Here is a 14,171-nt window from a genome sequence, read left to right on the forward strand (position 1 = left end):
CAACCACAGCCACCCATGTGTGTGTACACATGCACATATGCTCACATGTGACATGAGACATGCACAGATGCACACACAAACATAGACATGCACACAAGACACACACACCCTAATGCACGTTTGTGAACATGCATTACACAACATGCACACACTCACACTCTGTGTGACGTGTCATTGGACCCAATTCACCTGAAGTCCCTTGCTTGTCAGTGGCTTAAGCTCACTGTTTTGATTTGGAAATGTGTTTTTTCAAAGCAAGGTCTTACCTGTTGTAGGGTCTTACCTGTCTTTAGAAACTTATAGGTTGATTTTTTTCTAGCACTTGCTTTGAATGTTAAACCTTAACAAAAAGGTGAAATGCCTGATGTCTTCCCAAAGTGGACCTCCTTTCAAAAATGCTTGCGAGCATTTGTTTCCTTCAAACCAAGAGACTTGAGAGCTTGAGGTTTCTGCTCCAGAGAGCAGTGTTACAGGGAAAATCTAAAATGAGCGCAACACGTGCTCGAAACCCACATTGGGGGGGATTGGGCTTATGAGTGCCTTTAGACTGACGATTACACTCTCAGGGACTTTGCAAACAGGCAGCAGCTCCATCATTCAGTGTTCAGGGGCCTCAAACCTTTACATAAGGAGTCCGGAAATTTTAACAACTTTTAGGGAGCATAAGTCTATAATTCATATGCAAATGAAACACAAAAATACCAAGAAAGTATGTTTGCAAAGAAAAAGAAAAGAAAAATCTAATCAAGTGAGAAATACAGAACTAATGCATTAAAGTCAATCCGTTAAAACAAACATAATTTAAAAGCCTGAGAAATTAGCCTGGTAAATGCAATATATTGGATTTGCCTGAAGACATTTTTGTGATCAAATAGACAAAGTCATAATATACACAGGAAAATTCATAAATTTTGTGTGTGTGTGTGTTTTCTAAGAGGGCAGAATGAATCTATGTTTAACAAAGGATAAGGCCCTTCGTGATGGTTTAAAAAATAAAAAACCCATTTATTGTGTTCGCCCTGGGCCTGGCACTGGGCCAACCATCTAATAAGTTTCAACACATTAAATCCTTATAAAAATCCAGTGTCACATAGTACTACCACAATGCCTATTTTATAGATGAGAACATTGGAATTCAGAGAGGTGAAGTAACCCACCCCAGGTCACACAGCCAGGAAGTGCTGGAGCAGGGATGGAAGCCAGGTCTGTTGAATTCTGCACTTCCTCCCCCACCCAGCACACACTCCCTGAAAACTCCATGCCCCCGCCTGCCAGGCATCTGCTCACCGTCCCCTGAGTACTATTTTAAACTTCACTCTGGGACTCCTTACCCTCACATGCCATGGCTGGTAAACACCTGCCCACCTATATTTAAAGGGTTAGCTCAAGTGTCATCAAACAGAAATCTTTCCTGACACAAGGGCCACCAACACTACCCCTCCCGTCCTCCATCCTTTCTTTCTCTCTTCCCTAAGGCAGAGTCCATCATGCCACCTAGACTGTAAGTTCCACAAGGACCAAATCCTTTCTCTTAGAAAGCCCTGCAGTCCCAGGAACCAGCACAGTTCCTGACCCAGGAAAGACCTGCACCAATCATATTTGCTGAACGAATAGACAATGAACTAACTCCTCCGTGCCCGGGGATGTTTTCATTCTGTACCCCAGCAGTTCTTCATCGCAAGTGATGTTACTCCCATGGGGATATTGGACAGTCTCTGGAGACAGTTTGATTATCATAACTCAGGGATGTTACTAGCATCCAGTGGGTAGAGCCAGGAATGCAGCTAACGTCCTACCATGAACAGAGCAGCTCCCAGAACAGATAATTAGCCAGCCCACGCTGTCAGCAGTACCAAGGCTGAGAAACCCTGCTGTTCACCCTCTGTCCCTGCAGCTACAATACACCTGGTTATCTCCACGGAATGGGCTCTAGGACCCTAAAGGCAGGGACCTGGCATCACTTTGTGTCTTTAAGCCCAGCACCCAGTGTGCTGAGTGAATGAGTTAACCAGTGGATGAGAAGTCTGAGACCGTCGATCCAAGGCCAACCTGGAATTCGGTGAACATACTGGTGGGACGGGAACCATACAAGGTCAGGGGCTGAACTGACGACTTGAGTTTGGGGCCACGTACCAGCTTATTAGCTATGTGGAAACGCTTTCATGTTGAGTCATTGTGATTGGCCACCAGAAAGCCATAATGGGGAGGAAAAGGTCAAACCAGACCTGAAGGTTTTGTTGGACACAAGCAGCCCTAGAGAGCTGTATGCTCATTAACCGTCCTGCCTCAATAGCGTGATGACAAGTTTAAGGCTGTGACAGCAAAATCCTGCGGTTGCTCCTGGCTCACATTTACATGTTTTTGTGGCTCAGGAGAGGAGTGTTCCTTATCAAAGGTGTTGTAAACTCTGAAAAATAACACAAAGCTATGGTAGTGGGTGAGTGAATTGTCACATGCAGGTCTTTTAGCATTATGTACAAGTAGAGATATTTTTAAAATGAGTTATTTAAAGGAAATATCTCAGACAAGATGCTGATTATTACTTAAATGGAAACAGACAAGGGAAGAACATGAGCATCATGAAAATAAGAAATGCAGTTCTTAATTAATTGCATGCAGTTCAGAATTATCAGTGTTTTCAAGTTCAGAATCTTACTGGATGTTCATAATGATACTGTGATGTTTATATTTTATCCCTAAATTCAAAATTTCAAGACTGTACCCCGGAAGGAAGAGTGGGAATGCCCAAACATGGGCAGCACCCGGGACATCAGGGGCACAGTGCCCCCCTGCTTGGAACAGTGGGCACTGCGTGGGCATTTCAGAAAAAACAGCTCAGCAACCCTGGCAGAGCCAGGAAACACAGGTGGTGGCTTCCAAGCCCAGCACTTCACTGTGTAATGTTTGAATAGCTAATCAGAAGAGAACAGGTAATCTATGAAACAATATTTGTTAGCTGTAAACGTGGGTGTAAGTCACGGGAGATGAAATGGGAGTTCATCAAAGTTGAGCCTCCGACTGCCTTACGACAGGCTCTGTCTCCCGCTTGCTGAATTGACTAATCACTTCATGTCCATAATTCTAACAGGGAAGAAAAGACAACAAAGAGTGATCTGCTCCTTTGGTGTTTCGCTTGTTGTTTCTTGTAACAATTGGGACTTTCACAAAGAATAGGCAAAGCGTACATTCAGGCCAAAAGCGACAGACTGTTCTAGGGTTACTGTCGGCCTATATGTATTTGTCTATATGTATCATTTTGTATTTGTCTGGCTACTTTTAGCTCAGAATTCTCAACACATACCATGAATCTTCAGTATTATAGAGAAGAATGATAGAGATGGTTGAAATATGCATTTTATCCAAAACGCATAACCTTTGGTATTTGCTCTCAATGTGCAAACTGATGCCGACATCCCTGCAAAGAAGCATTTGCATTCTGTTTAATGAAATAACTTCAGACTCTGATCTTAGCCCATCGATGACTGTAAAAGTATTAGCTCTCAGTGGTCCCTTTTTGTCAATTGTAACTACGCCACATAAGCAAAGTATGAAGTCATAAAGTTTAAAAAAGGAGTCACGTCCTGGTGAGACGTGGGGAAGTTCCTAGCAGTCGATCAGCGGCTGTTTCCTGGGGTCCTCTCTTCCAGGCTTCTTCCTTCACCCTTTCAGCAGCTCATTCAATGTGAACCAAGCAGCATATCTGCCCTTGACAGCAGATGGACAAGATGTCCAAGAGGCAGAGCACTGTCACCCTGGATTTCTGGCTCCTCACCAGGTCTGCGTGTCCACTGGTGAAGAGATAGTGGTTGAAAAGGAAGCTTAAGCCCTGAATTCAAACGTGTGAAATGGTCTTCTTTTCCCAGTTGCTAGTGCTCAGCCACCATTTGCTGAGTACATTTAGAGGTCAGCACAGCTGTGTCCCCACTGGAGTTATCGGGGAGATTATCAGAGAGCACGAAGATTGGGTGGACCTTGCTGCCTGTGGCCACACAACCTGGGTGGCTTCTGCCCTTGATGCCTGTCCAAGGTGTGGCATAGAAGGCCACTGGTGGTGAGACCTGGATCCAGTTTGACTCACAGTCCATGCCCGCACTTGTGCTATAGCAAAAATATTATGAATTGGGAATACAGAGGGCCTGTTCAGAGAGCATTACTGTTAGTGAAAGTTCACACACAGCAGGGGATGTTGGTATAGTATGAATACGCTCGATAATTGATGAAACTGAGCCAGGTCTTGCCAGGTGTTCCCGTCCCATCTGTAAAACACATGCATGAGACGCTCAGGAAGACAAACAGATCTTCCAGGAGCGCCTAAGGGAGGTTACATGTAAGTAAATGTGCCAAAGAGGCTAAGGGAGTGGTTTAGTTCATCTGCTACCAGGAGGCTTAATGCAAAATAATTGATGCTGGAATAGTAAGAGCTGCAACAAATCCACCTAATCGAAGCCAGCATCACCCTAACTCCTGATTGTCTCCCATTGGCTCGTACCTGCGATGCCAAAGAAACCACATTTCCCAGAGCTCTCCGAGACACAATCGCACCAGTACTGTCACCTGGCTTCTTTCTCAAGGTCTAGAGCTTTCTTGTGCCCATCTTAAGATGGACCAGTCCCTCTTGTGCACTGCAGAACTGAGTCCTCTGTCCTCCCGACCAGAACATACCTGGTCACTGCAAGGGGGCCTGCCCCCTCCCAACCTCCACCCATCTCTTGGGTCTTGAGGAACATTCTCCAAGAAAACATCTGCACCATCTTCTCATGAAATGGCTCCGGAGTGACGTGAGCTACAAGAAATTCCTTGATTGCTCCCAAGCTTGAATTCTAAAGTCAGAGTTTCCAAGTGTGTGTGTGAATATACAAATATACACATCTCTATATAAATATATTTATCTCCACTGTTATCAAAGACGGATTATAAACCATAATTAAAGGCATTCCTTTAAGGGAGGGAAAGGAAGTTAGAACAATATTTTGCCTTAGGGAGAACATGCTCGGTTCTGAATTGCTGCCCTTCTGATGAAGCTGGTCCTTCCAGGGTGCCCCGGGAACGGGGGCAGAGGTTGCTTTCCAGCACCATGGCTTGGGCAAGTCCAGATGAAGCCAATGCCATGGGTGTGTGAAGACAGCACCCCGCTCCCCTACATGTCAAAGCTGGTCCTTCCAGGGTGCCCCGGGAACGGGGGCAGAGGTTGCTTTCCAGCACCATGGCTTGGACAAGTCCAGATGAAGCCAATGCCATGGGTGTGTGAAGACAGCACCCCGCTCCCCTACATGTCTGCCAGCCCCTGGGCTCCTCTTTCTGCTTTGTACAGACCTGTAATCCTCCAGTACATGGCATTGACTCAGACAGCAGAAGTTCCCACAACTTTGTGTATTTTTAACAAAGATGGTGGGATGCAGAATTACCACCGAAGTTCTAACCTGGTTTTTCCTTTCACTCCCACAGGGACGGATCTGTAGAAAAGCCGGCAAGTCAAAAAAGTCCTTCAGTCGCAAAGAAGCTGAAGCTACCTTTAAGAGTTTGGTGAAGACTCATGAAAAATACGGTTGGGTCACCCCGCCTGTGTCTGACGGCTGATGCTGGCGCCCAGCATAGACGCACGAGCCACCCACCCACGTGCCCCCGACGCCCTGACATCTCCTCCTCAGCGCTGCACATCCTCCATCCTGTTTTTATTCCAGCCAGAACTGCATCCTGAATGCCAAGGAGACATTTAAGTTATTCACGAACAGATGTGTTTACAGAAAGAGAGCGCACATGCTGTTCAGGATTACGTTTCGATTATAAATGAATGATCATCTCGAAGTCACTTTGGAGCAAATGTTGACATGGTGACATTTCCCATTGCCTTTAGCTTCTTCCATGACAACAGCTCCAGTGAGCGGGCAGGAAACTCCATGCCCCTTCCCGCTCCATTTCCATGTAAGTGGCACCATTCGTTATTTCCTAGGAACACCGTGCATCGCAGCACATGTGCACTGTGCCCTGTATCTGTTTCTCTCCCTGACAGGTCAATGTAACTCAAAGATGTGTCTTTCTGTGGCCTGTGGTCTGCTGTGATGACACTTAGACCTCATTTGTGCTCTGACCTTTGGCTCATGAAAACACAAATTTAACATTACCAAGTTCTAGTGATTTAAAACTACAACTGCCCACTTGGTGAAAATGTGCTCTCTCTGCTGATTTTGTGGTGTGCTGCTGTCCACAGATAAACCAGTGCCACTAGATGCTGTGGCCACAGGGCCAGACAATGGTGCAGATGCCAGGTGTACCCCCTGGGGCTCAGAGCAATGGACAGTCCGATGCAAAAGGTCTCTTCCAATATTAGGAAATGCTCCCATGAGAGTGCATTTGTGTTCCTGTCTTCTCTCAATCACCAAAAGCAAAAGACAATTTCTCATTCACTGCAGGCATCTGGCTCATTTTATTATACGTGCTCGTGACAGGGAATGGCACAACTGCCAAAGGACACCAAGTGATCATACGATGATTTGCATGACTGGGTCTGTTTCTTCAAGCAGTAGTCACCTGTGTGTCCCCAGGCTGGGATACATGAACACCCCCGCTGTGGTGTAAACGTCCTATTATTTAATACCCCCACAGTTTCATTTTTCTCTTCTGTTAAGTTACTTAGAATTTCTAAGAAACTCCATGAATGAGGAAATACTGTTCCTAATACCAGGCGGAAAGAGGTAAAATGTTCATTCCAAGTGGAAAATCTTATTGGACACATTTTAAATAAAATCATGCATACCTGATACATGGCCTTAAGAATCCAATCATTGTGGGCTATTCTTCCATTTAAAACACTTCGTCTACTTTTTTTAATTTTGATATTTCAAATACTACAAATACCACAACACGTACTTCAGGAGCAGCATTCTATAGCGAGGCACAGGAAATGAGTCTCAGGAACCCCTAGTCTTGCAAAACTCCAGTAGATCAGCATGGTCCCCAGAAGCAAACAGGAGGCACGTAGGAGTTAAGTAGAGGTGTTCACGATCGGGTCAAACTCACGTGTTGTCGACTGTGTTACCGCTAGGAAGGAAGGAAGGAAAACCTGATTATGTACAATTCTTCAGGCAGTTTCAGCTACTCAGGGACCCGTCCACTTGTTCAAGGATTTTCAGAGATCCGAGAGACCTGGCCTGAAAGGATGGGGGTCTGCTCCTCCCAGCGTAGCTGGCGATTAACCACATCTAAGCTTTATTGTTGCTTTAATTTTGTACCACTTTCTTATTTGCCCCAAACACACAAAGACAGCTGTGCCAGGCCCGACGGCAGCATACTGAGAATGCGTGGCCTCCTCCTCGGGTCCCCTCCGAGCTGCAGTGGTCATGAAGCTCGAGGACTGTGAACGTGCTGTGTTCATTCGTCTGGTCCTCCGCGGTGGGACTCTCCATCCTGGAAGCCTGACATTTAGCCGGTGGTCTTCAGACCCTGGGGCTATTGGCTATAATGGAAGTACACGATGGATATCGAACATCTAGGACAGAATCATCTTCCTGGGGAAAACACCTGAGTTCATCACTTTCTAGATATTTTCCTCTTCTAATGTGAAATTAAAAGCAATGTTTTTTTAGGAAAAAATAGAACATCTAGGACAGAATCATCTTCCTGGGGAAAACACCTGAGTTCATCGCTTTCTAGATATTTTCCTCTTCTAATGTGAAATTAAAAGCAATGTTTTTTTAGGAAAAAATATATATATACATCCAAATCTGGGTCACTTCAGTGCTGTTTATTAGCTGATTGAAAAGTGTGTCCACAGTTGTTTCGGGGGGTGCCACGCCAGGTGGTCAGCCAAGGGGTCTGCTGTAACTGGGAGTGGGCGAGGCTGTGGTGACAGCAGAGTGGGGAGACATTCGGCTCCATCTCAACCTCTCCGTACACCCGGAATTCAATTTCTTTTGGATGGTATTTCCCTTAGGGTTGTTAGAAACTTAAATCGATGCTTTATTGAAAGAAATACCACTTTTCACCTAAATTGGTAAGAAATTCTCATTTTAAAAGCAGTAGGAGATCACTTAAAACACAACCACTGCTTTGACTCTTAGAAGCTAGAACTCCCTTCCTGGAGGCCCGTGCCATTGGAGGCAAACATGGTGGTTCCTGGCCATTGAGGCACCCTGTGACCATGGTGCAATGGTCCTGCCTGTCACATCCTGGCTTTCCATAGGCCTTGTGCTGCCCTCTGCATAAGACACCTGCCTGTGGAGCCCAGGTGAGAAGGAGGCTCCTTCCAGGCCCAGTGAGTCTGCGGCCTGGGGCCGCATTCCCTACAAGCCAAGCAATTGACCCCTCTTGAGACAGACAGCAAGGGAATAATTGGACAGTAGGCACGGATGTCCACATCTTGCCAGCTCCACGCTCCCACTTATTGGCGGGAACTCAAATCGAGCTAGAGGCCAAGAGCCAAGAAACAGAGAAATACAAACTTTTGCTTCCCGAAAGGAAAAATTCCTTCCCCCCAAGAGGCTTTCCCGCCCCACCATCCTTGTTCTTGGGCATCTCTTCCTCCTCTTGCCAAGGCCTGTGGGTGAGACCTGCATACGGCTTATTGGTTCCCTTTCCAGCAAACTGAGAATTACAAATGCCTTGAAGTTCTACGTGAGCAGCAAGATGATTACCCCCAGCTATGTTTGCACACACAGATGCACACACATGCATGCACACACACGCATGCACACACACCATACTCACACGAAGTCTCACAATCTATAAAATTCATTACTCAGAAAAACCAAGGTTTAGGCCTAAATTTTTCAGTTTCCAAGCTCGTTCCATCTATCAAAATTCAACCTTATTTTTTGAGAGAAAAATCTGTGGATTAGTGAAAAAGCCCTGGGGTTGAAAGACAAAAGCCCATGTGCCTCTGTGACTCTGGCAGGTCATTTCACCTGCCTGAGCCTTGGTTTCCTTGGCTGTAAGCTCTTACTAGATTGGTGCGAGAATTGACCAAATTGATGGAGGGAATGTGTCTTGGAGACCCAAGATTGTTGTATGAACTTGTACTTTATATTATAACAACAGGTTTTAATTAGAACGTACTTGGTGTGTTTAGTTGGAACATACCAGTTCGGAATGAAGAATCGCTGTGGTTAAAATACAATTACCTTGTAATCATAAACGTGCTTTTTGACCCCAGTGCTCTATGTTAAGTCAAGCGACCACACCACTGACCATCTCTGCACCAAGCATTCTCCTCTTAGATGTAGGGAATGCGGAAGTTTTAGACACATCCCTTTCCCTGGATAGGACCTCGTAAGATAAGAATCACACAGAGGAACTAGCAACAAGTGAGACAGTGCCAAGTTGCTTTGCAGAAATGACAGACATTGTACAAGTCCAGAGATTTCCTGACTGAGAACAAGAAGGTTTCGTGGAGTAAATCAGGCTTGAGCTATGTCCAGGCAGAGGGAAGAGGAAAAGCAGGGGCAGAAATGGGGCTGAGGACACCCACAGAGGGTATGGCCTGTGTCCTCACTGGTTCTGAAGGGGAGAACTGGCAGCTCCATGACACTTGTCACCTACGGGGACCCTGTCAACAGAGCTGATTTCAGGAGGCAGGACACAGCCCAACCTCATGGACTAGCATGGGCATGCAGAGCTCACCCTGGGCATAAGAATTATATTTTAGTGTTTTATCTGAGCACATCTGACAGCGTGCAAAATTTTAATGGGATTTGCTTTCTAGAGGGGCAGGACTTGCTTCCTCACTGTAGTGAGGGTAGAGCCATCAAATCTAGGAGGCTGCTCATCTAACTTTATGCAGTCTCTGATGAAGGAAGCAAGCCCAGAGACACTGAGCGGCCGGCTCAAAGTCAGCTGAAGGCACAAAGCCAAGGCCACTGTCTGACTGTGGCTTTCTGATCCTTCATGATGCTTCTCATGAGACCATTAGGCAATTCACGTGGCCCATATCCAAACACACACTCTACACTCCATCACTGAGTCAGTATAGCCATGGGTCTTAGTTCTAAGCAGGCTGAGAAACACCCAAGTGATCCATTCCATGCCAAAAGCATGTCGGTGCAAAGGACAGTATGGGGCTTGGAGCTTAGCCCATGTGATCACAGTCAATACTTTTGTTTTTTTCTCCAAAGACATTAAAATAACTTATTGCTTTGTTCCTCAGTTTTGTGCTATGTTCCACCTTATCTTCCTAATTTTTGCAGCCTCCAGTTCACATAGTATTGAATATTGTTCAACCCCAGGGCCCATCTGACCTGTAGAATGTGGCCAACGAACTGGAAAGGCCAACAAACACGGTTGACATTCAAGAAGGCAATAAGCCATGTGAGCTTGGCTCCAGAAGAGACAAGGAGCAAAGCGTGCCGGCCAAACAGAATAATCAAAGCAGAGTATTTGAGTAGAGTGCAGAGCCAGAGGGAAGCATAAGCCATGTGAGCTTGGCTCCAGAAGAGACAAGGAGCAAAGCATGCCGGCCAAACAGAATAATCAAAGCAGAGTATTTGAGTAGAGTGCAGAGCCAGAGGGAAGCTAGATTTTATTTCAAGGTTGTAATAGGGCTAGACAAATGGCAGAGTGGGCCAAGAGGTTGGGCATCAGAGAGGCAGCACCCAGTGAGGGCAGAGAAACCCGCACTGTTCCACCGCCAACCCACCCGACTCTCGGCAGAGTTAAACGAGGAGGCTGAATCCTCGTTTCCTCTACTGGAGGTGAATTAAGTGACTGTCCTACTTTGCAGACATGCAATCGTTTTGTATCTCTAGGTCTTGGGCAATCACTGGTGATGACACTAATTGAGCTAAAACAGAAACTGCTATAACCTGATGTGCTTGGTTTCGTTCCTGCTTGCCTTCTCTGCCAATGTGATTTTCTTTCATGAATGTTGTTTTCATCATGACGGTGGTAGGAGTTTCTGTAAACTCTCAGACTATCACCGCAGTTCACATTGAGACGTTGGTGTATACTCTTTCCCAAGTTATGCTATTCTGTGATCCTCAAAAGGAGAGAAAAAAAAATGCATGTGCCATGAAATAAATAGGGAAGAAATGTTTACCACTGGAAGATGGTGAATGCATGATTCGAATATTCTAGAGGCACTGCCCTAATGGGAAAAACAATGATTCTGGAAAGCAAAACTTTAAAACCAATAAATGTCTTTACACAGAACATTTGTTTTGTCATTGTATGGTCTATGTTCAGTAATTGTCGGGGTTTCTCTGAGTTTCCATGTGTTATATCCTTGGTGGCCCATTGTGGGTGGCTTTCTGTCATGTGGTGCCCTCTGATCTTTTGCACTTTGACTTACTTGTGGTTTGCCAAATGAAAATTTTGAAGGACGTCACGGGAACTCTCTATAAAAATCAATGAAATATATCTAAATCTAATTAAGCATCCGTGTGATTTAGAAGATTTCTCCTTCAGCTGCCATTTGCATTATAAAGATTTGTAAATGTGTCTGCCAAAGATTCCCATTAAACATATTATTTCAACATAATGGAAATAGCACAAAACTGTAGACTAAACTACTGCTGGATTACAGAGATATATCTTTGGAAAACTTATAGAATAGCAATTCTGGAAAGTGACAATTCAAATACCCTAAACATTATTTACTTAAAAGGTATTTCAGCTCATTTTTTACACTAGTATGTAAGTGGATTTTCAATTCCTATTTTAAACTATTTATTAGAGTAATTTCACAGTCCTTGTCAGTATTCAAGATGGTTTTCTAATCAAGAGTACTTTTTTTTTTTATAATCTGAAAATGTGGCTATTTTAGTATTGAACAGGCATCAGCTTTGGAATGAGCCTTGAATCCCCTCTGCCTTTTATCACATGTAGATAAGGAAATTAGCCTCCCAGACATTCAGTTCCCACTTTCCAAACTAGAATTTTGAGGTGAATATCTACTTTCAGGGGTTGCTGTGGCTGGGTTAAGACATGCGATTATGGGACACAGGATGCCCAGTGCCTGGTACTTAACTGGAATTCAATGAATAATTTTGGAAATAACAATGAGACTGCTTTGGGGACAGCTTGAGCTGGCTGTTAGCACCTGCTTGCAGGCTGCTCGTTTCATCGCAGGTGAGTTTGCATCCTTTCCTCTGGGTGAAGGTGGGAAGACCTCCCTCCACAGGGCGTTGGCTCTGAGCACATGAGCTGCTGGAGGTGGGAGTGCGCTGAATCACACTTTCTCCCGAGTCCAGCCACAACTGTGTCAGCGCTCACAGGTGGTGGCCTGGGTAACCTGTGTCCAGAACCATATTTTTCTTAGGGCAAAACAAATAGGCCAAACAGGATTGAACTGGTGCCCTGGTCCCTAACATTCTCTGTGTCAGTAGGTGCGGGTCAAAACTATGGAAAATGCACACTCAGAGCTCCACTTCATTTGCCAGTGGTTTGTCTTAAAAGAGGTTTATTTCCAAGCCAGAATAGATGTTATTGGAAACAAGTCATTTTTATTTAAACAGAAGGAAATAATAGAGATATTAAGATAGACGTGCACACTATTTGTCAAAATGGAGGTTAAATACACCGAGTTCATCTGCTCAGCCTCAAGTGTAGGAATTACGCGTAACCGTGCAGCCACCTGCCAGGGTAGAGCCGAGAGCATCGGGATACGGTGAGTTTTGAAAACACAACTTTCTTTCCACCTATCAGAACATTTTTTAAAAGATTTCTTGAGTTGTTAAAGGTTTCCAAACAAATAGTTTTGAAGGTACAATCTAACTAAATAATGTGATGCAGTATAAATAAACTTTCCCATAGGAAACCTTTTTCTTTCTTTTCCTGTATTTGCAAAGTTTTTGATTTTGCAGAGACCCTTTTTCACTATCTTCTCGATTCTTCTGCACAGGCGACACTGCAGGGTGGGTTTAGCAGGCGGTGTTGTGCTGCTTGTGGGTAGGAAGCAGGCATTAGCGAAACTGATTGTTCTAATCTGATTTTGCTTAAACATGGTCACTAAAACATTACATTAAATCAACCTTAAAATAACTCTTAAATCTCTAGCTTCGAGAGATATTTCTATCTACAACTTTCCAAAGTTTACCCCTTTTGAATGATACTGATAATTTTGCATTACGTAGTACTTTTTACTCCCACCAAATTCTGTGTACGTACACACATGCACCTCATTTATGTAATCTTATTCTCATTGTTCCAAGGGTTTTCTTCTCACTTTAGTTTCTATATTTGATGGTGTTGATTTTTTATAAACACATTAATTTCCAACACAGACCAGGTTTTATGCAACACTGTCTCCTCCCTTCTCCTGTGATCTACAGTGCCCTAGGGGCCTCTGTCTTCGCCTGCTGGGGGTCTTGTATCTTCTGTCAATTGTCCTCAGAGCCCAAAGTTTCATGGCATCCAAGGATCAGATCTTCCACATTGAGAAGATGCGAATAGGAGCTGTTTTTGGTAAATGATAGCTTGGAGCTTGTTAAAATTTACTCTAGAAAGTTAGCGTGAGACACAAAAGTAAAGCCTCAGACTTCTAATCTTCCTGCCAATTATTTATTTAAGAAGCGAACTGGAAAGAGCCTCAGAGATCACTGGGAATGGCTGGGTCATTTAACCTGGTTTGGTCTGCCGCAGGCTGAGTGCTCGGCTCAGAGCCCGTTCAAACACACTTCCATTCCTATCACACAGAGGGTTTTAAAACTAGCCTCTTTCAATGACTTTTAATAGTGAAAGGACACTTTATGACGAGAGAAGTATAACCTAGAGGCTTTACATTTTCAGAAGGGTATTTTAAAGCAGAGGAAGTCAAATTCTGGGGCAGGGTCTTTATCTGATAAAATATAAATCTGGCACCAAAAATGGGGGGCCTCACTACTTCCACTCATGCTGCCTTAGAAATATGAAATATATCTACATGCACCCCTACAGGTGATGTATCTAAGAACTCGGCACTATCTTGAAACATAAAGGAAAAAAAATAGAAAGAGTCAATCGTGACAAAGCCTCGATTTTGGATTTGTGGGCTCAAGAACTGTGAGAACAAATTTCTATTGTTTTAAGCCACCGAGCTTGTGTTAATTTGTTATGGCAGCTCTAAGAAAATAATACAGCTATATTTGAGGGTACTTCAAAAAGTTCATGGAAAAATAGAATTAAAAGGTAATACAAATTTTTCCATGAACTTTTTGGAATACTCTCATATATGACTCTCCCAAATTTAATCTCTTGCCTGCTGA

At 44.3% G+C, this 14,171-nt stretch overlaps 1 protein-coding gene across 1 annotated transcript in view; it reads left to right on the forward strand.

Moving 5' to 3' along the window:
- The window catches only part of UBE2QL1 (ubiquitin-conjugating enzyme E2Q family-like 1), a 47,933-nt gene extending 41,173 nt beyond the window's left edge, over nucleotides 1-6,760 (forward strand). Inside the window, exon 2 of the mRNA XM_008590928.1 lies at nucleotides 5,446-6,760. Coding sequence (XP_008589150.1) covers nucleotides 5,446-5,577 — 132 coding nt within the window. The 3' untranslated portion in view covers nucleotides 5,578-6,760. The remainder of the gene's footprint in view (nucleotides 1-5,445) is intronic.
- Nucleotides 6,761-14,171: the final 7,411 nt, after the last annotated feature.

Source organism: Galeopterus variegatus, unplaced genomic scaffold (genome assembly GCF_000696425.1).
Source record: "Galeopterus variegatus unplaced genomic scaffold, G_variegatus-3.0.2 Scaffold6465, whole genome shotgun sequence".
Lineage (NCBI taxonomy): Eukaryota > Metazoa > Chordata > Mammalia > Dermoptera > Cynocephalidae > Galeopterus > Galeopterus variegatus.